General features: G+C 40.4%; 1 protein-coding gene across 4 annotated transcripts in view; it reads left to right on the top strand.

The window, feature by feature from the left end:
• Positions 1-22,764, top strand: part of SORCS1 (sortilin related VPS10 domain containing receptor 1) — a 504,897-nt gene that overhangs the window by 399,453 nt on the left and 82,680 nt on the right. For all 4 annotated transcript variants that reach the window (XM_090278555.1, XM_090278558.1, XM_090278556.1 and 1 more), the window contains exons 10-17: positions 2,036-2,182; positions 9,695-9,797; positions 10,004-10,080; positions 11,981-12,072; positions 13,296-13,403; positions 14,871-14,988; positions 16,705-16,835; positions 19,992-20,105. In XM_090278555.1, the coding sequence (XP_090134681.1) occupies positions 2,036-2,182; positions 9,695-9,797; positions 10,004-10,080; positions 11,981-12,072; positions 13,296-13,403; positions 14,871-14,988; positions 16,705-16,835; positions 19,992-20,105 (890 nt within the window). The remainder of the gene's footprint in view (positions 1-2,035; positions 2,183-9,694; positions 9,798-10,003; positions 10,081-11,980; positions 12,073-13,295; positions 13,404-14,870; positions 14,989-16,704; positions 16,836-19,991; positions 20,106-22,764) is intronic.

The raw sequence follows: 22,764 nt of genomic DNA, 5'->3' as shown, positions 1-22,764 counted from the left end.
CAAGTATGTGACTTTGTGAGAAGTCTGATTTATGAAATTTAATTTTTAAAGAACTGGCAGTTTAGTCCTATTTAAATATGTAACAGCCTTTTGAACATATGCAAAACCAATATGGCTTTCCCTGGTGAGTAGTCCTTCTGGAGCTGATACAGTGAGTGAATAACTAAAATTATTTCTAATTAACATGCCCCATTGTTGGGAAGTTGAATGTGCCTGGAATTTATGTCCCCCACATTTGTTGAAGATCGACAATGCATGAGAAACTGTTTTGGCTTCTGTCGATTACCCCAAATGAAGATTGTTTTCCTAAGTAGTTCAAAGCATTCCTCCCAGCAACTCATTTATGCCATTTATTTGCTTAACAAACTTGTCTTCCAAAAGTGTAGAAGTTGGCCCAACTCTGAATTATCCCAGATGCCAAATCAGCAGGTACAAACTAATGAGGTTTGAATGTGTCTAAAGCAAAGGCAAACCATGGGTCTTCTATTGATTGAAACCCAGCCTCTGAATAGACAGATTCAGAGCTGTAGTTGCTGAAAGAGTATTGTAAGTCAGGAAATTTGTGTGTGAACCCTGACTCTCTGTTATCTTAAGCAATTAAATGTTGTTTATACCTCAGTTTCCTCATCCACGGCATTGGTATAATAGCTGTAGTGCAGGTTTGCAGTGAATATTGAAGGTTTTATATGCAAAGTACTGGACATGGTGCTTTGCTCCTGGCAAGGACCAATGCAGTTGTTTTACAATTCTGCCTAAAAAATGTTATATGATAATATAAAGGGCCTGAGTTAAATTAAATTGCTCAAATATGCCAGCTAGCTTATTCACTTTATCCCTGTCTGTGCTTCAGAAGGCCACCTAATCTAAGTTTCTGTTTCCTCATCCTCAGAATGTGGGTAATGATAACTATATCTCGTGCTTAACCCATGCAGAGTATTGGAACACACAATTGGACATATTGAAATGCTTCCCTCATTGCCCTCCAGTTTTCCTGTGTTGTCACAATTTCAAGCAGAGTAAAATATGTATGAATGTGTTTAATAAACTCAACCCGCCCCCCAAAATATAATGCATAGTAGATGATTTGTTATAACACAGTTTGGGCAATTTACCAATTGTTACCTCTTTCCTAACATATCGAAGAGAGGAGGCAGTCATATTTTCAGAGCCAACTGATTCATAAGAACTGTCTATAGTGGGAAGAACAGTGTTATGGGAATGGAGGAGGGACTTATTCAACATCTTAGGGAAATGAGTACTTCTTTAAGTTTAAAACAGTTCTCTTTTATTCAGTGTAATTTGGTGACTTAATACACCAATCTTACAGAAAAACAAACAAACAATGCAGTAGTAATTGAATCAAGAGCTTTAACTGACCTCTTGCCATTGCCCAGGGCTCTAGATAGCAACATGATTTCAATAATTCTTAAGAGCATGAGCTGTGAAGACATAGAGCTGTGGGTTAAAGTCCCAGGTCAGCCACTTACTATCCTGTGTACCCAGTATTTCCTTTGGCTGTGTGACCTTGAACAAGTCAGTTAACCTGGATGAGCCGCAGTTTCCTCATCCGGAACATAGAATAAGTGATATTTACCCAAGAGGACTGGTACAAGGTTTAAAAATGAAATAAAGTATTCAAGACTGTGGGGCCTACACCAAACATAAAATAAAAGTAGCCTATTTATTAATAATTCACCAAGCAGCAAAACTGAAATCACTAGAGTTCATCTCTAGGCAATGGCAAGTTACTACCGACCTGCCTTAGGGGAACTAAAAATTCTCTATCAAACTTGCATTATGAGCCCCCACCCCCACTCCCACCATATGAGCACAGATCTATTGCTTTCTCACTATCCAGGGAGTAATTATATTTATTCCTCAACCCCCCACTCCCATCCACCATCCTCTCACCCTCTCTTTCTGCCAAAGCAAGTGCTCACAGCTGAATTTGACAATCTGCTTGTTTATTTTTTAAGTAAACAAATATATCCCTTCTTTAATTGATGTATTTTTCAGCCATGTCAATTTTTCCCAGGTAGCAGGGATAAAGGGAATGTTCTTGGCTAACAAGAAGATTGACAACCAAGTGAAGACATTCATCACGTATAACAAAGGCAGAGACTGGCGTTTGCTGCAGGCTCCAGACACGGATCTGAGAGGGGATCCTGTGCACTGCTTACTGGTGAGTCTTCATATTGGGGCAGAGCGCCCCGAACAGTGAGGGCTGGAAAATAGGTGTTAAAACAGGCAGATGGAAATGGTTCCAGGGCTCCTCGCTTAGTTGCTGAACAAAAGGGGACAGGGAAGGGCATGAAGGCAGCGTGTTGAAGAGTCACAGTGCTGCCTTTTGCCGTGGACCAAAGAGAAAAGGCAAAAGCAGAGTTTCTTGCTCACTTGCAAGGATGTTCAGCTCACATTGTACTTTAAGGGAGACTATAATAGCTTCCATCATGGTGGGGAGATATGTCTTTAATTTCCTATGCATAACCTGTTATATATCAAATAACACATACATCCAGCTGTAGAATTGATGAACTGAATGTGTAATTGTGTAGTTGTATTTTCTAGAGGAGATGTTTATTTATATTTTCAGAGAACTTGATGCTTCAAACAAGGGTAAGAACTACTGATTTAAACTTTGATTGCTACTCTTTATTCATATGTCACTTTCTATAAAGCTGGTATGGGCAAACAATGGTCTGTGGGGCCCACCACTTGTTTTTTCTAACTAACGTTTTATTGTGAAAGAGTCATGCGTATTCATTTATATACTGCCTGTGGCTTCTTTGGCTCTACAATGGCTGAGCGGAGTAGTATGGTCCACCAAACCTAAGATATTTATTATCTGGTCCTGTTGAAAAATGTTTGCTGACCCCCTGCTTTGAAGTATGGCTCTGTTTTAATTATCTAACATTTGGGGGATTAGTAGATCAGCATGAACTTATTTATATATTCAATTAGATGTTGGTGTCTGAGAGAGGGCTTAAAAATGGGCCTTGCCTTCAAGGAGTTTGCCGTGTACTTGAAAGAGATTAGATTCATAAATGAAAGATTACAGGGCTGCATTTTATTCCTCTTAGTGGTTCTGATACCTGCTCGATACTTCACACATGAATGGATACTAAGTGAATGAAGAGGAGAGAAGGAAGAGTTTAATTGCAAAACAAAGTATAATTAAATGCTAATTCCTTCACAACAATTCAGAAGTTCTATTTATTTTCACAAAAGGGAGAGGCCAGTATGTTCAGCTGGAAGAAAGACTTCTTAGTTTTAGGAAGGACTTGGAGTGTGTGTATCTAAATCAGTATTCGCAGTCATCGTACAATTCCGACTTGAATGTTATCCACACTCAGCTGGCTTTCTTCTGTCTCATGACGTCTAAACAGTCACTTTGCAGGTTCATCTCATACAGCTGCAGGCCGGTCACCCTCCTACCCGAGAAGATGCCAGCAGCCCTAGCTTGACCTTATTAGTTGCAGAGGATATCACCGTTGTCACTGTGCATCAGGGAAACTGTCTGCAATTCAGCCTCCCACTCAGCTTCTATCCTTATTACTGGCAACTCACAGGGGGGAAAGCCAGTTGTTAGAGTGAGTGCACAAAGCCAGTGACAGAGGAAGGAAATGTAAGTTATTATTGACTACCTTCTCCATGCAAGGCATAGTTCAGTAGCTTTTTCAAATACAGGGCCACCTTCCTAGTTTAGCTATCTCAAGATGGAGCACCATGATATTTTTCCCAAGGTGCACAGCATGCACCATCGCCCTGATGCGGCCCCTTGTCCTTTTGTGTGCCTTGGAGATTAAATGTCCAAGAGAGAATCAGCCATATCCTAGAAAGAGGCTTTCCTGGGTCCTCTGGCATCATAAATAAGCCATTAGAAATACCTCTTAAGCCCTGGCTGCTGTGGCTCAATGGATTGAGTGTCGGCCTGCGAGCCAAGTGTCGCTGGTTCGATTCCCAGTCAGGGCACATGACTGGGTTGCACGTCAGGTCCCCAGTTGGGGGTGCGAGTGAGAGGCAACCACACAGTGATGTTTCTCTCCCTCTCTTTCTCCTTTCCCTTCTCTCTAAAAAATAAATAAACAAATAAATAATAAAAAAAAAGAAACACCTCTTGCATAAAGCACTTAGCAAGGTTTTCCCTACTCCACCACTCGCCCATTGTTAGGAGGTCTTACTGCCATGCCTCCAAAATCTAAATGCTGGGACCATCCTAATACAAGCTACCACCATTTCTCACTTTCCTTGCAGGGACAGGCTCCTAACTGCTCCTCCTGTCTCTACCTGGCAATCTCTTCACACAGCAGCCAATATGACCTTTGTTTTGTTTAAATCCTACTTCATTGAGGTAAAACATACATACATAAAAGTACCCATTATAAAAGTGTAGTTTGATGAAGCTTGACAAATATATAGACCCATATAACTATTACCACAGCCAAGATAAAACATTCCATCACAAATGTCATTCGTTCCACTTGGCAATCACTGTCTACACATCTGACCCTAGACAACCACTGACCTGCTTCTCTTTACTATAGAATTTCTTTTCCTAAAATTCTATATAAATGGCACCAACTTGAGCATGAAAAAATTCAGATCATGTCTCTCTTAAACCTTCTAATGACTAATTCACGTCAAATAAATTACAAATGTTTTACCATAGCCTGCGAGATCTCATATGATCAGATCTCTGTCTACTTCTCCTGCCTGGTCTCCAGCCTCTCTCCCCTTCCTTCCTACACATAAACCATGGTGGGGGAGGACAGTGTTTCTATGCCATTAACTTACCATGATCACTTACGTCTTAGGTTGTCTGCGTTTGTCATTCATGCCCTTTTCCTAGTCTGGCTGCTTCTGAAGATTCACATTCTTGATAGATTACTTTAATTCAGAGAGCTCACTTGAACTTTTCCTAAAGTTGTACTTGTCCCAGCTCTTTTTTATTCATGACCCTTTTCATCCTTTGAAATCAGCCCATGTATTTGTCTGGGTTCCCAGTTTACATAACATGTGAACTGCCTAAGCAGAGGAACTGTGGCTATCTTCTTGGCCACTCCAAAGAATCAGCTCAAGAATAATACCTGCCACAATGAAGTTGCTTAACACAAGTATTGTTGTCATGAGTGTTGCATTTGTTTGAAGCGGGTACTCCATTGACAGTTGTTTGACTTTTACATTTGGACTTCAGTGGAAGCCTTTCCTTGCCACTGACAGTCATACTGAAGAATTTGTCATAATAGCCACCTTCTGAAGCTCCTGGGCTCAAGTGGACCCCAAAGTCAACAAAATCAGTAAGCCCATTAAGATAATGAATTAATCAGATATGGACGTACAGTACCTGGGAGTCTTCGGGCCTCTCTCTCTTCTTCACCCTGTTGTTTAATGTGGTTTTAATCTGAGTTTTACAAAACAGGGAGCATGGTGAGGAGGGAAAATTATGGAGTGAATTGGGAGGAGAGTTCAAAATCACTTTACAAAAATGTGCCAAATGCACAAAATAAGAAAGAAAATCTTTGAGCTACAGGAGACCCAGACTGTTAAAAATCTTTCGGCTTGGGAGCTGGTGGCAGAGAGGAGATAAAAAGTGATTTTAAATTGTGAGCACTTGGAAAGTGACAGTGTCACCAAAAGCACAGCCTAGTGATTAGAAAAGAGATTTTCCAGCAGGGCTATTATAAATGTGGGACAAGTTCAGAATTACAGCCCCAAAAGGGATGTTCTTGGTAAAACGTATTTTACAGAAATAAGACATTCAGGGTAATTTGGGGCTGTATTTTTAGGACTTCTAGACTGCTTGCCTGGAGGGTTCAACTGGGATTTCTTTCCTCTGAAGACAGCATTGCGCAATTAGATGGGGCATTACAAGTCACAGTCCACCTGCCTCCAAAGCCTTAGCATTGGGCTCCCGAGAGCCGAGATGTGAGCTAAGCCTGTGATGAATCTGTGGGCACTTAGGGGAAGTGTAGTGTTTCATGGAGGAAGGCTGTGATTTCTATGGATTCACTTGGCCATTTTCTGTTGGAGTTAAGCAGCCAGTTACCCTAGGAGATTCTTGACTCTGCTTTCCACTCCATGGCTCTCTTGACTGTGCATGTCATGCTGGATTGGAGTGGGGCTGAATGCCCCATACCTAGCCAATTGGTCTATGGACCTTCCTCTCCTTTGCCATTGACCTTTTACTAAAGATCTCTGGATTCAGAGCTCCAGCTCAGGATCAGAGACAATGTGTGTATGAGGGTGGATTTGGGGGCTATTATTTGGAAATTTACCTGCTGCCTTATTATTTATGAAACCTCTGATCTGTCTTTTCAGGTTAATACTCAAATAGGGATTCCTAGGGATAATGCTACCATGAAGATGAGATAAAGGCTTTTAATACAGAGGTTTGAGGGAAAGAGGAAGTGAAATGAGAAGTTTGTTGACCCTCAAGTAATCTTAACTGTTTCTTGAGTTCATTTATTTCATGATGGGAAATGTCTTCTATCATTTGGTAATTCTCTATTGGCCATTCACAGTGCTGGGAAGACAGTGGCGTGTTAATGGATCAATTAAGTCCAACAGATACGTACTGAATGCTGTCAATGGCCAAAGGATTTTGTGGGTTAAAATAAGAAACAAAAGAATAAGGCAAAAGAAAAATAACTGGGACCTAGAAGTCCAACATGGAGTTCAGGAGTTTGTGTACTCCCTGGAATGAATACAAAACTGTGTGCACTTGGCTTTGTCCACTTTTTCTAGGTAAGAGTTCTTACTCTGCATCAGGTTCTCAAACTCTGTATCTGACCATGAAAAGAGTAAAGACTAAGGATCTCGTTGCTTCTAGATTTAACTGATTGATGATATTCCATCCCCTGTGACTATGTAGGACATGTCAAAGGGCAGCTTCCAAACATGTACTCTGGTCCCTTCAAGGTCATGGTGGTTTCAGTGTATAGTTCTATACTTTCCTACTGTTGAATAATAAGAAAAACAGGGAAGTGCCTTTGGAGCAAGCTGTGTTTTAACTATCCTGAATTGGAGATAAGTCTGGAAAGATAATCACATAGTCAGTACATGATTGGTAATGGGAGAAAAGAGGGCCGGAAAGCAGAAAGGAAAAAAGAGAGAAATGGATAGAGTGTCCTCTGCCTGGGTAAAATATGGAGAAGAATTAGAAAGCTTGTGTTCTGTCCTTCAGGAGTGTGCAGTGTCTTTACAGCAGTTACAATAAACCTCTCTACTAAGTTTTGGTGACTGAATCTTGACAAATGTTTAAAACTGGTCAGATACAAAAGTTTACGTGAAACAAGTGAAGATGAATAGCTTAACTGTTTTTCACTGAACATTGATATAGACTATATAACTTCCTTGAAAAAAAACATGTAAAGCCACAGAATATTCTCCTTGTACCAGCTGGGGGCAATCCAGTACTATGAATGTGAGCATGGAGAAAAAAGTGTACCAAAATGATCATTTCTAATGTTGCTGCTGTTGCATGAACTAGTATCTTTTCTCCTAGGATTAATTTACCTTGGGCTCTGAAAGCCATAGCAACTGAGTGGTGCAGAGATGGTCAGTTGGAAATGCCCTCTTTCCTTTGTAATGGCAAATAGCCATTGGTATATATCAAATAGCTTTGGGTCAGGTCGCAGCTGAGCTTCACAGTCTTGCAGACTGTTGAGAGATGAAGTTTGTGGCAAGCGGCAGCTCAAAATTGCAAGCTGGGTGCCCCCTTGTCCAGGGTTGTCCTGCCTTGTTGGGTGGCACAAAGGTGCTCCATTCAACCCATATGTTTACGCATAATTCCCAAGGAGTGATGCAATTCTAATGCCATAGAGATACTCACATTACTCTGTGGTTGACAAATAAGCCCCCATAATTCAGCCATTGTTCTAAGTAACACAGCAATGTCTTTCATTTGCTAACATAAAAGCATTGTTTGTTCTTTCAAACTTCTCTTGACTGTCTTTCTTGATTCTACAGTAGCTTGTACAGAAAATGCAAAGTAGTACTTGATGTTTTCTCTTTATTTGTAGAGCGTATCTTTTAGGGGGTAGAACCATACATACCTTGGATAGATAATATAGGATGGTGCGTGGTAAAAGAAGCTGGAGTTGTCAGGAGGACTTCAATGGGGAGATGGTTTGACCCCTCTGCCTTAACCTGTCTTAACCTCTGAGAACTGTGCCGGGCTGTCCCGGGACTCCTACAGTGTAACATACCCATTCTAATCTCCTCCTTGGACAAAAGGAAGCCAAGTGATTGGATCAGACTGTTTCTTCTTATAGAGGATGGTCTTTTTTACTCTTTTGGAACGTTATAAAGTAAAAATTCCTTTTCTGAAAGCTTTACACGAAATGTTCATATAAAACCTATAATATATTACTATCGTTATTCCTTGAGAGTTTACTCTCTCTGGTGGCAGTGAGGAAAAGACCCTATTGTGATCCACACTGTTTCATTTCACCGGTATTTTGGCTGCTTTTATTCCTGAATTTCATTTTTAGTTTGTCATTTTAGTCTAACTCATATAAATGTAATCACCACATCTCTCGCTCTCTGAATATCTGTCGGTTAAGACTTACAGAGCAGACTAAAAGCAATAACAGAGATACATTGGTAATTCCAAAACCTCAAGTTGATAAGATTAGAAAGCAATCTTCCTGAGCAATGAAAAGAAATGTGAGTCCAGACACAAATGTGTAGTTTTTGACAACTCCGTACAAGAACTATTTTAAATGAAACTTGTGTAAGATTTATCATATTTTTCAAAATTGTCGATACATTAATCAGAAAATTTGATCAATATTTTCACACACAAATAAACAAGTCCCTTAAATTTTAATTGAAATTGCTATTACTAGTACATTTTACCTACAAGAATGACTTTTCTTTTGAATAATACTGATTGTGGTAACAGCCTGACACAGACACTTCAATGGTCTGGTGGCTGTCTGGACACTTTCATATATCATACAGCTTCTCTGGACAACTGAGACCAAGGTCTCAAGTGGGGAGTGGCCAAGAGAAGCCGGCTGACTTCCTCGAAGCTCCCCAGCCTCACCAAACCTTCTTTCCTGACTTCATATCCCATCTTCCTCCTGACTACATACTGTATTATAACTCAACTCTTCTGCTTTTTGTCTTAGTTATTGGTATTACTCAGGCCTGAAATGTCCTTTACCCTCCTGAACATCTCATCTAGAGTTCATAACCTATCCATCTTTGCCTAAGGCACCATTTTCTCCTTGAAGCCTTCCCTGATCCAATGTTGGACATCATCTTATCACCCTCTACAACCTCATATTTTGTCTGTACTGAGCTTATGGCTGTTAAAATATTTTCTCTGTATGTTAAGTAATAGAAAAATCTTAAATTCTACATTCCATGAGAGTCAAACCAAATCTGAGTCAATGTAACTCTTTCATAAGCTACACCCATTCTTTTACAGAGAAGGTGGAAACATGTTCCGTAAATGCTAAATACAATGAAGGCAGTCAATTAGACTGAAAATGCAGATGCCCTCCTTCACCAGCATGGCAGCTATCTCACACTTAGTTTACACCAGACCAGATATTTGTGACATGAAAGATGGATGAATGGATGGATAGATGGGATGGTTGGATGAATGGGTGGATGCTCAGAACATGAGATTGAAATGACTATTTAGATTGCTTGCTTTCATGACACTCATTTTTCCTCTTCTCAGCCTTATTGCTCACTACACCTTCACCTTAAGGTCTCTGAGAATCCCTACACGTCAGGGATTATTGCCAGCCGAGATACGGCTCCCAGCATCATAGTGGCTTCAGGTAAGCTTGATATTTCTGCTTGGAACTTAATGAAGGTAGTTTTGAATGGCACCTGAACCACTGACCCTGAAGCAAGCATTCGGAAAAAAACCTGCTCAGATATGTTAGCAATCTAAATCCATCTCAATCAATGCCGACTGCCAATATAACTCATGGTTAACTTGTGCAAAAAGTTCCTTTCACTAATGATGATGTGCTCTTTTTAGGTAACATAGGTTCTGAATTGTCAGACAGTGACATCAGCATGTTTGTCTCTTCAGATGCAGGGAACACTTGGAGGCAGGTAAGAAAGTATTCTGGATCAAGTTGCTGAAGTTTAATAACATTAAAATTGTCCCACTGGATTCAATTCTGGGAACTTATTCTACTACATATAACAACTTATTCAACTATATATAAATTATGAAGCTTGCCAATGTATTTATTTAGTCTTAAATAAGTCCTTGGGGTTAGTGAATTTTTTTGTAATTTGATTTCTTTTTTTTTTTTCCTGTTCAATAAAAATGACCCATATTCAGAGTCTATATATGTAATAATGTTTATAAGTGACAATGAAACCAAATTAGATCTGACTGAATTTATACCATAAATGAAAACTGGAATCCCAAAGAATTTATCATATAGAGAACATCCTGCCTGGAGGGTAGATTATATACCTAATGCTGAGCTATCTCCATAAATTCCCCTTGCCTCCAAGTCAGAATAGAGAGCAGTGCAGTGATATAGAAATAGCCATTACCCAGGTGGTGTTCTGAGATGTTTAAATGTCATGGGCAAACGACAGAGTAATAACCATCCCAGTGCATATGCTAGGGAAAGTAGAAATGGAATCACTTTAAATGAATGTGTTTAGCTTAAATGCTTCCTCTCTTTCTCCTGAATGAAAATTAGATACCCATAGCTTCTAAAACAGGCATTTAATGAGGTTTAGCAATCACAACAAGATATGTGCCTAATGCATGGTTGTTACTTTTCAATAAATATGTTTTAATAACCCACTGACATTTAATTATCATACAATAACTCGCACCGTAAATTGAAATCTAATGCACAGGTAATCGGCCAGCAATGAGAATACTCTGCTTTACATTTTAGGCAGAGATCTCCATGCTATGGTCCAATTGCTATTTCCTAATTCCAGACCCCTCATAAATCTTCAGCGGGATTCACGTGCATTGAGAAGGGCAGGGTAAGGAAGAAATTCACCAAAAAATCTCAGGGCTATTGATGTCGGATTTATTTAAGAATATGGAGTATCAAGATTCCTCTGGAGAATAGTTAGAGAGCCAGGATATCATTTTTTTTCTTTCCAACGCCCCAAAACAAAGCAAAAGAAGTCTCTGCTTCCATAGTCCTGGGATAGGATATACTTTAGTATAAGAAGTAAACAGAGGGAAGAAGCATCACATAGGTCTATAGTGTAACCACAGACAAGGCTGTACTAACGCTGTGGCTGTGAGAAAACAGTATGCATCTGATACAGAGAGGACTTAGAAATTGTTTTCATTCCGTCTCCATTTGACCTCATATTGTTTTCCCATATTTGGAGAAAGATTCAATGATACCTGTACCCAAAGATATTGATTCCATTTTTGATCAGAGCTACTTTATGACTTGGTAGAGATTCTATTCATTGAACAAGAACACCTTTTTTCTAGAATACTTGGAAATTTTGAAATAACTATATATGGAAAGGTCACTGTCATGCGCTAAGCCCCGGCTCCATCAGTCACTACATACATGGTCTTACACAGGTCTCCATATCACTAAACTTTAGTGATCTCATCTGTAACCATGAGAATATGAGAATAAAGTATGTCTAAGGTTTCTTTCATCTTAAAATGTTACCCAATATGACAGTTATCCAATATTCTGACATCATTATAAATGGGAATCAATAGAATGTGCCACAAAAGATAGGAATATAAGCGTAAGTATATAACTCTTAATTCTTTAGATTTGTTTTGTGGTGCACCTAAAATTTTACATAACTCCAGTGGCACATGTAGCCCACTTTGGGAAGCATTGTTCATGACTTTGTCTTCCCAAGGATTTGGGGAAACGTTGTTCAATCATGGGAGGGATGTTTTTTTTTTTTCTCCTCATCTGAAGGCTAATTCCCTGAACTCTGGGTGTGTGTGGCTGTGGATGCATGTTCATGTGGATGTTGTTTCCTCTTCTAGATCTTTGAAGAAGAGCACAGTGTTCTGTATCTGGATCAAGGTGGAGTCCTGGTTGCTATGAAGCACACATCTCTCCCAATTCGACATCTCTGGTAATGGCACCTATTGCTCATGAGTCATGCACCTGATAGTTCCTCGCTACTGAGACTAGGAGTCAGGCTATCAGATTGTGACCATGTTTGCTGTGAAATGTTAAGGTCTACTAGAACATCATTTATACCTTTGTTCTATTAAAATAATGTAGTTACCTGTAGGAGGAGGAAAGGAGATAGTGAGAGAAAGAAAGGAGGGAGGGATGGAGGGGAAAGGGAGAGATTGGGGGGGAGAGAGAGAGAGAGAGAGAGAGAGAGAGAGAGAGAGAGAGAGAGAGAGATTGAAAATAAATTCTGCCCCTGAATGTAATTTCTTAGTGTCACCTTTCCCAAATAACATCTCCTAAATTATATGTGTGTTCTGCATAGAGATCATCACACTACTATACCTGATTGTAGTTCCTTAGTTTCCTGCTTGGGGGTGACATTCAGCAACTCTACCAGTAGGTCTTCCACCGATGGACATCCAAGGCCTAACTTCCATAGGGGTTTCCAAACACACCCCTTCATGTGTGTTTTTGTAAATGGCTTTCCACATGCAGGCTTGTTTGAAGCCAAAGGCCTGATTTTCCCTCCACTGTTAGTTACTTTGGTGACTGAAGGGAAAGCTGCAGAAATAAGAGAAACAGAGACTTAGCCTGGGGGAGTGCATCTATAGAAAAGGGTAAAGCAAAGGAAACATCCTGGTCATCCTCAGAGTTGCAGACTTCTCTCTTCTTGCTCTCTGCAATCTGTCCTTCTATACCCATGCCTTCACTCAATGAGTCAATCAGGATCTATAACAATGTAAGTGGGATTCTGGGCAGACTCTGATCACTTGGAGGGGCTCATTTAAGTCCATCAAAGTAGGTCCCCTGAAGCCATTGCTCTTCAGAATCACCTGTGAGGCTTGCTATTAGAGTAAAATTTTGGAGAGAGTCACATTGAGATCTAAGATCTAATAAAGTTTCAAACTGAATTCTATTAAAGGCTCATTATTATTCTTGTTTCATGCAGTTCTCCCCTTGTTAATGTTATATATAATACATCGGGGTCCCAAATTGCTTGGCTAACTGTTTTTCTAGTTTCTGATAAAATTAAGAACATTTTTTCAAGGCTCACTTTGACAGTGCTGTAGGTACTTTTAAAATGCATGCTCTCCTGGTGGATGGTATCTTTTCCTTTGAAAGAATTGTTTTTTCCTTTTGCCATCTGATTGCTGTTATCTTTTTTTCTGTCATTAGGTTGAGTTTTGATGAAGGGAGATCTTGGAGCAAATACAGTTTCACATCTATTCCACTTTTTGTGGATGGGGTTCTGGGTGAGCCTGGGGAAGAGACTCTCATCATGACGTAAGTGGAAATCAATGATGCCTTCTAGTGTTATTATTCATCCAGAAACATGTTTTATAGCTCAGTTTGTTCACTTTGCTACTGTTAGGTTTGGAGTTGCCAGCAAAGCCAGTGCATTTGATTTCACGATGCCCCAGCAAAGAGGAAAGAAAAATGCCATTGATGATTTTCTTGGCTTTCCCCCCTCTCCCTATTGAAAGGGCGGGGGGAAATTAGAAGAGATTATTTCAGTAGGAAATAAAGCTATGCATTAAACACTTCAATAATAAGCAAGCTGGATATGCAGAAAATCACAGGCATGTAATAATGGTTTCACTTTAAGGCAAAACACAGAGCTTGAACAAAACCCCACACAGGCTTTTGTTTTTCCCTGGCTCTTTCCCTAACCCGATTGTGAGGCAAATTAGGGAAACCCTGAGAACAATCTGTTCTTGGGAAATTGCATTTGCTCTCATTCTTGTCTGGAAAGAGATGATCATTAATTTGTGAAAGACTTGATTAATGACTTGCCTGCCTATGGGATTCAAAACATCGGCTTTGAATGTAAAATATGAAACTATGCTGTTTCCTTCCCCTAGAAAATTGGATGTGGAAAACAGAGGGAAGGTATTAAAGTAGTTGACCCTGTCATTCATGGAAATGTAAGAAATCAAAGTGAATAGTTGGCAGATTCTCAAACTTCATCTTCCCTCCTTTTTTTTTTTTTTCTTTTTCATGATAGAAAAAATCAACAAATGTTTAATATGCCTAATAGCTACACTACAGGCCATGGTAAACATAGCTAGATTAGCAGTTTATTTCATAATTTGTCTTCATTTAATTTTTATATTTACAAATCACAGATAAAAAAGCTGACTGAAAAACCTGCTTTGTGGTTTTTTATCCTTATCTACAGTTAGTGATTCAGACACCTCATTAAATATCTGAGTCTCTTTCAGGAAGGAGAGTAGAATGTGCTCTGTCAGAAACAGTTGTAACCACTTGGCCCCGCTGCCCCCTTTCCCTAGCAACTGGTGGGGAAATAAGATCTCATGGAAACCATGGAAACCATGGAAATTAGCCAGAGAACCTAGAAGTATAATCTTGGACCATGCAGAATGCAGCATTTGTGATTGCTTTCTCCATTATTGATTGATCGATCGATTGATTGACCATTTGGATGTACACTATAGAAGTGGTCTTTTAAGTCACACACCCTGGGTTCTGACTCTGCTAGTTCTTTAGTGATTTGACATTAGTTTTTGTAAATTAACAAAATTCTTTGGGCCTCGAGTTGCCTGTCTGTAAGGTGGAGCCAAGAGCGGCAACCCTCTTCATAAACAGGTTTTGAGGGTTAAATGGTGTGATCAATGTAACGTGCTTAGCATTATGGTAAGTGTGTCGTCAAAACTCAGCAAGTGCTAGCTGCTGTTGTAACTGTCGGCACTGTTACGACTGTGATTATTTTTATCATTATGAACTCTGTAGAGTGTTCGGACACTTCAGCCACCGCTCTGAATGGCAGCTGGTGAAAGTAGACTACAAGTCCATTTTCGATAGACGTTGTGCCGACGAGGACTACAGACCTTGGCAGCTGCACAGCCAGGTAGGAGGGAGAGAGCAGAGGCTGGGTGCTGAGCAAGAGGCATGGGGTGTGCTAGGGGAAAGCTAGTCATTCAAGTGTAAGAATCGGGGTTCTCTAAGTCAAAATGCTCATCTACTGTTTTGTGTTCCACAGCAGTGAACAAACTCTACATTTTACAGCTTGTTGTGAAGTAATTTCTGTTTTTATTGTACTAAGATATAATGAGATAAAATTCAAATGTGCTTGGCTTAGACTAACAACTTAAAATGCAATGCCAACTCAGCATGGGGATCTAAACATAATTTATCTGAGCGTGTCGTACGGAGGCAGAGTGGAGGCGGGGGTGAGCAAAGGAGCTAGCAGTGCAGACAGAGGCATAAAATAACGAGATGATGCTCTTTGAGCAGCCCCAGGAAGGTCCTTCCTCTCCACCTGCTGCTGCGCCTCCCTGGATTGAGGCAGCGCTTCCCACCTCTTCCAAGGTGCTCCTGGTACAAGAATGCAGAATGATCAGTAGGAAACTTCCCTTCCTCCTGGCCCCTCAGCTGTTCAACTCATATCAAAATGTTTGTGTGAAAGCCTCTCTCCTTTGATTTCCCCAAGATGGAAGCCATCCTGCAGGTTTCTCAGATGGCCTGGTGGAGGGTGTGACTGCCAAGTCATCACTGTACTCAGGCAGCAACATGTCATTGACCCCAACCCTGGCCTGAGTGATACACATACACGTAGATGTGGAAAGGAGCAGGGAGAGTGAACTTGCTCAAGGGAGATAGTTACCGTAGCTTAGACAAAACTCTCTCCTGGTCCTTCAGGCATGCAGAGAGAGCTGCGTTGGACAGTGGGCTGCGTCAGCCGAATCACCCACTCCATTCAGAGACTCAGCAACAAATTATTGCTCATTTACATGGCTGATACTTTCCCCCTTCGGGAGGCAGAAGTATTGTGATGTTCAAAGCTTTTATTTATTTTGTAGAGGAAGACTGAATTCAGTTATCTTGCTTATCTGACAGATGGATATAAAATCAGTCTATAAAGTTGTGTGGGCAGAAGTATCATAAATTGGGGCAAAATAGATCTTTATATTTCTTAGCAATGCTCTTCTTCCAAATGCTCATAAATGACCAAGTGTATAAATCTTCTCTTATAGGAGAATTGAACTTAATTATCAGAGATATGTTGGCAATGCCCTTGTTATAGGGCTGAGTCTTAGTTATCCATGTGTCCCTCAGATCCCTGCGCCTGACACCTTGCCAAGGAAAGCTTTGCTGGATACCTGAGGAGTTAAGGGCGTGTTTAGACACACCCTCAGTGCTTCTTCAGATCGCCTATTTAGTCACATTCCATACTAGGGCTGTAGACAGTGCAAACAAAAAGCTGTCTGCCTGGCTGCTGTGGCTCAGTGGATTGAGCGTTGGCCTGCGAACCAAGTGTCGCTGGTTCGATTCCCAGTCAGGGCACATGACTAGATTGCACGTCAGGTCCCCAGTTGGGGGTGCATGAGAGGCAAGCACACAGTGATGTTTCTCTCCCTCTCTTTCTCCTTTCCCCTCTCTCTGAAAACAAACAAACAAATAAATAAATAAAATTATTTAAAAAAAAAAGCTGTCTGCACAGAGCAGATTATCTAAATCCAGATTACACTAAGATTTGGGGACATCTCCTTGAACTGCCTGATGGAGGAGCAGGGGAGGTCCCAGTGTTCTGCTCAAGTGCATGAGATCCTTGTCTCCTTTCCAGGGGGAAGCATGCATCATGGGAGCAAAAAGGATATACAAGAAGCGAAAATCAGAGCGGAAATGTATGCAAGGAAAATATGCAGGAGCAATGGAATCTGAACCCTGTGTCTGCACAGAGGCCGATTTTGACTGGTGAGCTTGTGCTGTTCTCCCAGAGTCCTTCAGGATATCAAATCCACAGGGGCCTAAATGAAAGCTTAGATTTGAAATGATTGTGATAAGTATAGAGCAAAGTGACAGTCCTCCTATTTTTATGAAATTACCTTTGGAGACATCATGGTGTACTTACTTGCATATCGAAAAACCAGGAGTTTCTTTAGGCCTAACGAGGGTTCAGAAGATGGCTGGTAATTATCTTCATCTATGTGATAGATCTCAGGACTGAAAGGAGACCAGATACACCCTGAGTTGCTTTAAAAGGCAACAATGAAAACAATGAGTGGATTTTTCAGAGAGCAGATACGTTTGTGCTCAAGATTAAACTTTCTAGAATCTTGGGTTCCTGGATGTGGAACAATGACCTTCTAAGGCAGTAAATTTTCTATCTCTGGAAGTTTCCAATAAGGGGTTAGCTGACTATTGCTTATGTGAGCTGTGGAAGGTATTTCTGAATTTGATACAAGGAAGGATTCAGTGGCATTGCCAGTCTACTGTTCTGTGATCCCCGTGGTGAAGGAGACATCCTCCTTTACTGGGAGTAGGCTAGTGTAACTGGAAAAGTACTGAGACATTTGGATGTCAAATAAACTCAGAGTGCCACTGTGAGTTTCCTGGAGCATTTGGTAAGCAGAAAGCTAACTTGTGGGGTCAATGATGCCCTTGCTTTGCTCTAGGGCAGTGTTTAGCATTCCAGTTGAGGTTGAAAAATAACTTAGGATGAGTAGGTGGGAATTCCCTTGATCATACCCATTTCATTTTCTGCTCCTTTTTCCCCTCCTATATTTTTTTTTAAATTTTCTCTTATTTCTTTATATGTTTTTAGTTTAGAGAACACAGTTGCTAAATATGTAGGTCAGTGTTAAATGATTGAAACTTACCTGCATGAAAATCAAAGTCATTCCTTTAACAATTTATTCTGAGCCGAATAGCAATCACTGGTCACATCTCTGACCATCAAAATACCCGTGATTGGGCTGAGAGGTACTATGTGCACACCCATCTCATATCTTAGAGAAAGAACATCTTCTCTCACAGGACACCTCTGGAGATGTTGTCTGAGCAAGTAGTACTGCGCAGGCCTGACAAAGTGGACTGCCAGCACTCAGACTGATAACCCAAGGCTATTCCTCTTTTGTTGGTAGACTGGTAAGTCAAGAACCAGAACTTGATCACTGGGCTCAGCCAGAGGGCAGCAGAGCTTATTATATTGGAGCTCACAAGGAATTCTTCAGGCGCTCCCCAACTATGACTTATGTTTTAGTCAATGCAACATTATTACAAAGACAAAAATACTTTATCCCTGTCCAGCCTTATGGGATTGACACCCTGAAATACATTTACAAGGAAAATGCCCCTGGGGTTTTTAACTTATTTGCCCCATTCCCCTTTCTGAAGCCAGAGTGCTTCTCCTTCATCCACTGTATTCAAGGAGAATTTGTAAAGGAGGTTAACATTTTATCTTTGTAACTTAACTATAGCCTTACCCAGCAGTCATTCTTGTGCTGAGAGCAAATGTTGCCTCTCCTAGGAAACCAAAGGGAAAAAGTGAGAGGAGAGGTTCCAATTCCCTGATTTCTCCTGGAAATATTTTTTTCCTTTGGAACTCTTTGTTTGTCTGTGAGGTTCCCAAACAAGCTAGACTTGTTGTCTTTTTTGTCTTCCCTTTTCAATTTTAAGCTGGTCTAGAGTGAAAGGAACACAGAGTGAGGAAAGCAATAAGGTGTCTCCTCCCCTGACTTCTCACACCTCTTGGTCTTGGCCCAGTTCTTGTATTTATTTGAGACTGGAATCTGCTCCTCTTACCAGTAACTAAAATGTATTCTGAGAAGAGGGAAATGAATTGTGAATGAGGCCGTTGTATGGTTTTCTGTGCCAACGGGATTACTGCAACTGTAAAACTTCTCAAAATATTTTAGAAGGCTTACCATGACCTTTATGAGCTTCTACCAGTAGCTAGAACCTCATCGATTCCACTTGACTGTAGCAAAATGAAAGGTGATTGTTATTAAATGTTCCCTCTTGCTTTGACGCTCCCCTGGACAATCCCCCAGGTGACCTTACCTGTCATTTTCTAGCATTTGTAAAGTAATTCTCTGAAATGAACACTGGGTGTCCTGTAGAAATCAATTCAGAATCTTCCTTCCCATGCTGTGTTGAACCAGCCCCAAAATCCAGCTGGTACATGCAGAATTTTAAGTGCCAGCTTCCTGGTGACAGGCCCCTCAGCTGAGCCTCTCTTATGGACCTTTGTGTGCCAGCATCTCACCTCCAACATACAGACGGGGCAAATCACACTGATGCTTGCTGATCACTGCCTGCAGTTTGTCTGTGCATGTGGAGGTGCAATTCATTGTCATCCTCTGGATCTGGGTTCATCTTCCAAAAGTCTAGAAGAGCAGTCTCCTGGGAGGCTCCTGGAGGCAAGAATGAGAGGAGGCTGAGAGAGAAGGCTTTGCCTGTTTCCAAACTAGAGAGAATATTTAAAACAGTTACTCCTAACTTTCAGTGCTGTCGAGGATGAAACTTTTCCTTGGGGGAATGTTCACAACACTCCTGAAGGACATTTCCTTTTCTGCTGTGACTTTGAAGCATATGGCTTGTGCACAGACAGACCTGGCTCGGTTCTACTTGGTAGATCCAGATGTCTTGGAAGAGCACCCCAAAGACATCAACAGTAATGAGGAGCATGTCACATGTTGCTCTGTTAAACTCTTCAGTGAAATTTCATACTGGGGGTTGAGCTTCGACCATAGCCTGATAACTAATAATATAGTTTTCTCTGGACCACCCACAATCAGTATTTTGTATCATCCTAATGAGAAAATAGTCTATTCTCTCGGATTCAAGGTGTTTACTTGGGATAACTGGGCATTCAGCCTTCATCTCTACACAGGCATCCCTCTTGCCTCCAAGTCAGAATTTCTGAAAATGGGTTCTGTAGGATTTTTTCATGGGTGATAGATAGGTATTCCATGAGAAAAAATTACGTTTTTGGAAAGGCATTGATTCAGTTAATACCTCTTTTTTGACTAATTGACTAGAGTTGAAATTGATTGTGGACTAACATGAAATTGTTCTTGGTAATTTTGCCACCTGCTGAAAGGTTTCCCTTGGCTCTTTCCCCAACAGCGACTATGGTTATGAGCGACACAGCAATGGTCAGTGCCTGCCAGCATTTTGGTTCAATCCATCTTCTCTGTCGAAAGATTGCAGCTTGGGACAGAGTTACCTCAATAGTACTGGGTGAGTATCTGAAGCAGTGCCCTGGAGGGATCAGCCTTGGCTACTGTTCGGCATGTGTTAAATGTGTGGAATTACTTCTGATCAAAGGCCTGGCTTATTATGTTACAGCACAGTTTATTTGATTTTGTTCTTCTTAATAATGAAGCACAGATTTGCATTAACAGTGCACATTTCATTTGAGAATAAAATGCCAGTGGTAAATAAAGAAATAAAACAGGTTTGAAGATGACGATGATAATATATAAATTGCTTCATTTTTGATAGTTTATTTTAGAACTTTTTAATCAGGCTTACGTTTAACCATTAACTACACCCCCGAGAGGAAGACCAAATAAATATTTCACAATCTGCGTTTCCTGTGTTATAGGTGTGGACCCTAGAGACAGAAAAGAAGTTCACTGACATTCCAAGAATATACCAGTGTTAGTAGGAATGTTTCATTTTCTGTGTCCCATTTTGACACATCTAAGGCATGCGTTCGAGTCTTTATAAACCTGAAATCAGATTCTAAAGTTCTGGGTTTAGTGTTCTGTGTTGTGGAGTTTGTCCATTGTTATGTAATAAATATCAAAAAAAAAAAAAAAAAAAAAAAGGAAAACATCCCATCACTTTTCCACAGGTATAACTGCTATTTATCGACTTAGTGCATGCAACTTACTTGTATTCTAATTCAATCCGTAAAAATACATTTTTTAGGCATTTGGGGACATTGAATATAAACTGGTGATTAGGTGATGTATTAGGGTTTTTCAGAGGTATGTTTTTATATCTGATAGATGGATTAGATAGATGATAGATAGGTAGATAGATAATTTTTAGTGAGGAATTGGATCACATAATTACGGAGGTGGGCGGGTCCACATCCCAAGATTTGCAGGGTGAGTGGCAAGCGAGTGGCCCAGTAGAACCAATAGTGTATTTCCAGTCTTTGTATGAAGGCAAGAGAACCAGGAGAGCTGACAGTTTAGTTTCTAGCTGAAGGCCAGCAGCCTCAAAACCCAGGAAGAGCTGATGTTTACATTTGTGTGTGAAAGCAGAAAAAAGCCGATGTTCAGTTGAAGGCCTTCAGAAAGGAGAATTTTCCCATACTCTAGAGAGGGTCAGCTTTTTTGTTCTATTCAGACCTTCAACAGATTGGATGAAGCCCACCCACATTGGGGAGGGCAGTCTGCTTTAGTCAGTTGACTGATATAAATGTTAATCTCACCCAAAACCATCCTCACAGAAACACTCAGAAAAATGTCTGACCACTATTTGGATACTATTCAACTATTCAAGTTGAAAAATGAAATTAACCATCACAAGTGATGTTAAGTTACATCTAAATCAAAATATGTATATTATATTTATGATACTATGAGGTCTGTCCAGAAAGTATCCAGCCATGTTCTATAAAAAATAGAGGCATTTATTGAAGATGATATAAGACACAAGAAACATTGCACCTAGGACATTGACACCTCAGTCCCCTTCAAAGTAGGCACCTTGGGACCTCACACAGTTCTCCCAGTCACCATCAGCTGCCCCTTTGTATTTTCCTGAATCCTTTTCCATGGTCTGAAAGCTCTTTCCTTTCACAGGTGCTTTTAGTTTTAGGGAAAAGCCAGAAGTTGCAGAGTGCCAAATCTGGGCTGTATGGGGGCCTGCGTCACCTGGGTGATCTGATGTTTGGCCAAAAAAACTCTGCAGGAGATATGATGCATGAGTGGGTGCAGTTGTTATGAAGAAGCTGCCAATCACCAGTTGCCCATAGCTGCGGCCTTCTGAATCATCCGAATAGTTTTCATGGAGGAATGTTCAAGCTCAACACAAAATTTGATTCAGAATTGTTGCTCTACTCGGTCACTTTGAATGCAACAGCCACACAGTACACATGCTCACTCGGTGGCATCTACCGCCCTCACCGTCCAGTACAGTGAAGTCATTATCATTCACACATTCATATTCCAGTCCACTCTTGGTTCCCAGGTTACATCAATGTCATGAAAACTTTTCATTATATTAACAATGGCTGGACTTTTTCCACACAGACCTCTTATATTAACAAAATATAGATATATACTTAGGTATGTTCATCGTTGTTCGGTTAGGCCAAAGGATACAGAAACCTTATCTTTTAGAGATATATAATGTGGTGAGATTTTTTTTTTTAAACATTAAAAAAGGAAAAGGTATTAGTAATATTTGAAGATGTTAATGGAGGCATGGGAGTTTATTATCCTATTTTCTCACATCTATGCACATTTTAAAGTTTGACATTAAAACATTTAAAAAAAGAGGGAAGGGAGGGAAGGAGGAAGGGAGGCGAGAGTGAGGTATAGGCGTCTCACCAGCAGGCCAGTCCTACTTGACAGTTTCTCTCTGTCTTTCTCCTGCCAGGCTGCAGTACAAGGCTCAGGACTTCCAGGGGTCCACTTACATGCTTCCCTGTATTTGAAAACTTTAAAGGTTTTATTTTTTAATTTAAAAAGATTACCAAAATAATCTTTACTACTCTTCAAGAGGAAGGGGAAAAAACACAGACAAGTACCTCAAATATAATTTTTGCTGATGTTATGGGTTCCAAGATCCTTTGAATGAAGGAATAAGTTGTGGTTTCTTTCATCCATAACACAAAATCCAAGGAAAACACACACACAAAAACATTTCTCAGTGATGT

The sequence above is a fragment of the Furipterus horrens genome, unplaced genomic scaffold (genome assembly GCF_987537825.1).
Source record: "Furipterus horrens unplaced genomic scaffold, mFurHor1.1.pri manual_scaffold_5, whole genome shotgun sequence".
NCBI classification, from domain to species: domain Eukaryota; kingdom Metazoa; phylum Chordata; class Mammalia; order Chiroptera; family Furipteridae; genus Furipterus; species Furipterus horrens.
Note: the sequence above shows the minus strand (reverse complement) of the source record. Positions and strands in the feature narration are given on the sequence as shown.